This window comes from Squalius cephalus (genome assembly GCF_949319135.1).
Source record: "Squalius cephalus genome assembly, chromosome: 23".
NCBI lineage: Eukaryota > Metazoa > Chordata > Actinopteri > Cypriniformes > Leuciscidae > Squalius > Squalius cephalus.
In genome coordinates, this window is record NC_137144.1 from 1,177,501 (window position 1) to 1,180,000 (window position 2,500).

A 2,500-nucleotide genomic window follows, 5' to 3' on the forward strand; every position below is an offset into this window, starting at 1 on the left:
TTTTTAACAACTGTTTATTGAGTTTTCTTTTTTTAAGGTCAGGAAATACAAACATACAAAGCAAAAAGCAACTTTAGAATCTGGAAGCCAGCGCACACCACTGGACCTCTGATGAGATCATGACATCACTTCAGTGCTGTGGAGACGTCATGACATCACGTCTGGTGTGGTCTGAAGTCAAAGACTGACGTGAACTATATTAGCTGTGTTCATGTTGCTGGAAGCGATCACTCTAGTTTTGCGTGTTCATGTAACAGAGTTTAGTTTTACACACTCACAGGCTGCACACACACACACACAGCAAAACCTATTGAGTCGGTGTAGTGTTGAGCAAACACAGCTATCACTGTAACGTCCTGTAATCTCAGGTGATGAACGAGTGAACAGCCAACGGAGCGAGTGAGATTCACGTCTCTGCTGAGATCGCTACAGAGGTCAGAGTTCATCCGGGTTTATTCTTACGCTCAGCCAGTCACGTGTTCCTGAAGGCGTCACCTGTGCTGCTGTTGGTCATGTGACGTGTGCGAGCGCCGCTGAGATCTCTGCGTCCAGTTCCTCGTACTCCGAGCACAGCTGCGGGAGAAAACACACACACACACACACACTCAGAACTGTGTCGATTCACCGTTTAACGTCACACATCCTTTTTGTTTATATTGCTAAACATAAGTTACTCATCACCATATATCAGATATTGTCTAATATTGCCTATCACATTAATCTGACATCGCTAGCTTTTATCTAAATCGTTATCGCTAGCACAGCACGCTAGTTTTTCGCTAGCCTGTTAATGTGCTATCTCGCGCCTTTTACGAGTCCATCAAACTGTGGTGAGTAGGACCAGTCAACAGACACGGTGAGTCATGTCTTCTGTTAGTGTCACATGTTTAGCATAGCCTTCTCTGTCAGCGGTGAGGGCTTCACATGTGATAAATGCACGGAGATAGTCAAGCTGACGGAGAAGATTTCAGAACTAGAGACGCGCATCCAAACTTTAATCGAGGATAGTAAGAGTGCTAGTGCTTTAGATACTGCTTTGGATGCGACTAGCATAGTGAACTCTACACGGTTCAGTTCCGGCTGTAGAGCTCGTGCAGCAGGGCAACTGGGTGACAGTGAGGCGCTGTAGTCGCGGGACAAAACACCGCTCTTCCATTCCGATTACCATAACAAATCGATTTGCCCCACTCAGGGAAACACCCACTGAGAGTTCTGTTGATTGTGCCCTAGTTATTGGCGATTCGATCACACGGAACGTGAAAATAGAGAGACCAACCACCATAGTCACATGATTGCCGGGAGCCAGAGCGCCTGACATCAAAGCACATTTAAAAGTGCTGGCTAATGCTAATCGTAATTTCTCTAAGATCATTATTCACGTCGGCACTAATGATGTTCGACTCCGCCAGTCGGAGATCACAAAAATTTATATTAAAGAGGTGTGTGAACTCGCAAGTACGATGTCAAGCACTGTAATTTGCTCTGGCCCCCTTCCTGTTCGCAGGAGTGATGAGATAGTTAGTAGACTGTGTTCGCTTAACGGTTGGCTGTCTAAGTGGTGTCCGCTTAATAATATAGAATTCATAGACAATTGGAAAAGCTTTTGAGGCAAACCATTTCTAAAACTGCGTAGGATCCTCACTAAAAGTGTACATGCGCCCGAAAGCCTAAAATACAAAACCTGTGCGTACGCCAGAACCTGCGCAGAATCCCCTTTATAAACCCCAGTCAGCGGACGATTGTGAACGATGCGATACGTCTCCACCCCGGAACAACCATATATGAGCTCACAACGCCTCGTTTACTATATCCTCATCTGCATATCATTTGCATATGCATATTCATCCATGTGACACCATGTTTAACGGTACAAGACATTATGAAAATATGAGATACGGATGTGCGTCACATTACATTGCTAACAATCATTTAGTAGCCGATCCTCGCCTTGTTTTTGAATAAATAAATCAAATAGTGTAAAATACATTTCAGAGAAAGCTTTTCTCAGTCTTTTCCACTGGCCAAATAGTGTTTTTAATAGATTTATTTATTCATTAACACACAGCGTGCCACAGGAAAAGTGTTCAGAAGCAGCGCATCCACTACTGATATTTCTATTGATTAGAATATAATCTTTTTTGTAACTTCTCTTTAATGATTTGATGTAATTTAAGTGCTTAACTCCATTAATGAGAGTGGCATGTTTAATCTAAATGTGTATATCAGGTGTAAAACAGTTTAAACATTCTTTGATATTAATGTTCCTCAGTGTGTGCCTCTGACGTGAGTTCACGAGACGCATGCGTGAGAACTGAGAAGACGACACAGATGAGTCTCGATGTAGAGTTTAAGATGCCTCTAAAGTGTGCACTTCCTGGATGTAGAGAAACCGAGAGGACGTAAAAGTGCCTTACCAATGCCACAGAATGAATGGCTTACCTTTCACACTTTCCCATCACATGATCGTGAGCGTCATCTTCTCAGTTCTCGCGCATGCGTC

The 2,500-nt window shown here is 43.4% G+C and overlaps 1 protein-coding gene across 1 annotated transcript in view; it reads right to left on the reverse strand.

Annotated features, from left to right (window-relative positions):
* Positions 1 to 4: 4 nt before the first annotated feature.
* The window catches only part of fanca (FA complementation group A), a 79,818-nt gene continuing 77,322 nt past the window's right edge, over positions 5 to 2,500 (reverse strand). Inside the window, exon 41 of the mRNA XM_079858991.1 lies at positions 5 to 573. Coding sequence (XP_079715117.1) covers positions 511 to 573 — 63 coding nt within the window. The 3' untranslated portion in view covers positions 5 to 510. The remainder of the gene's footprint in view (positions 574 to 2,500) is intronic.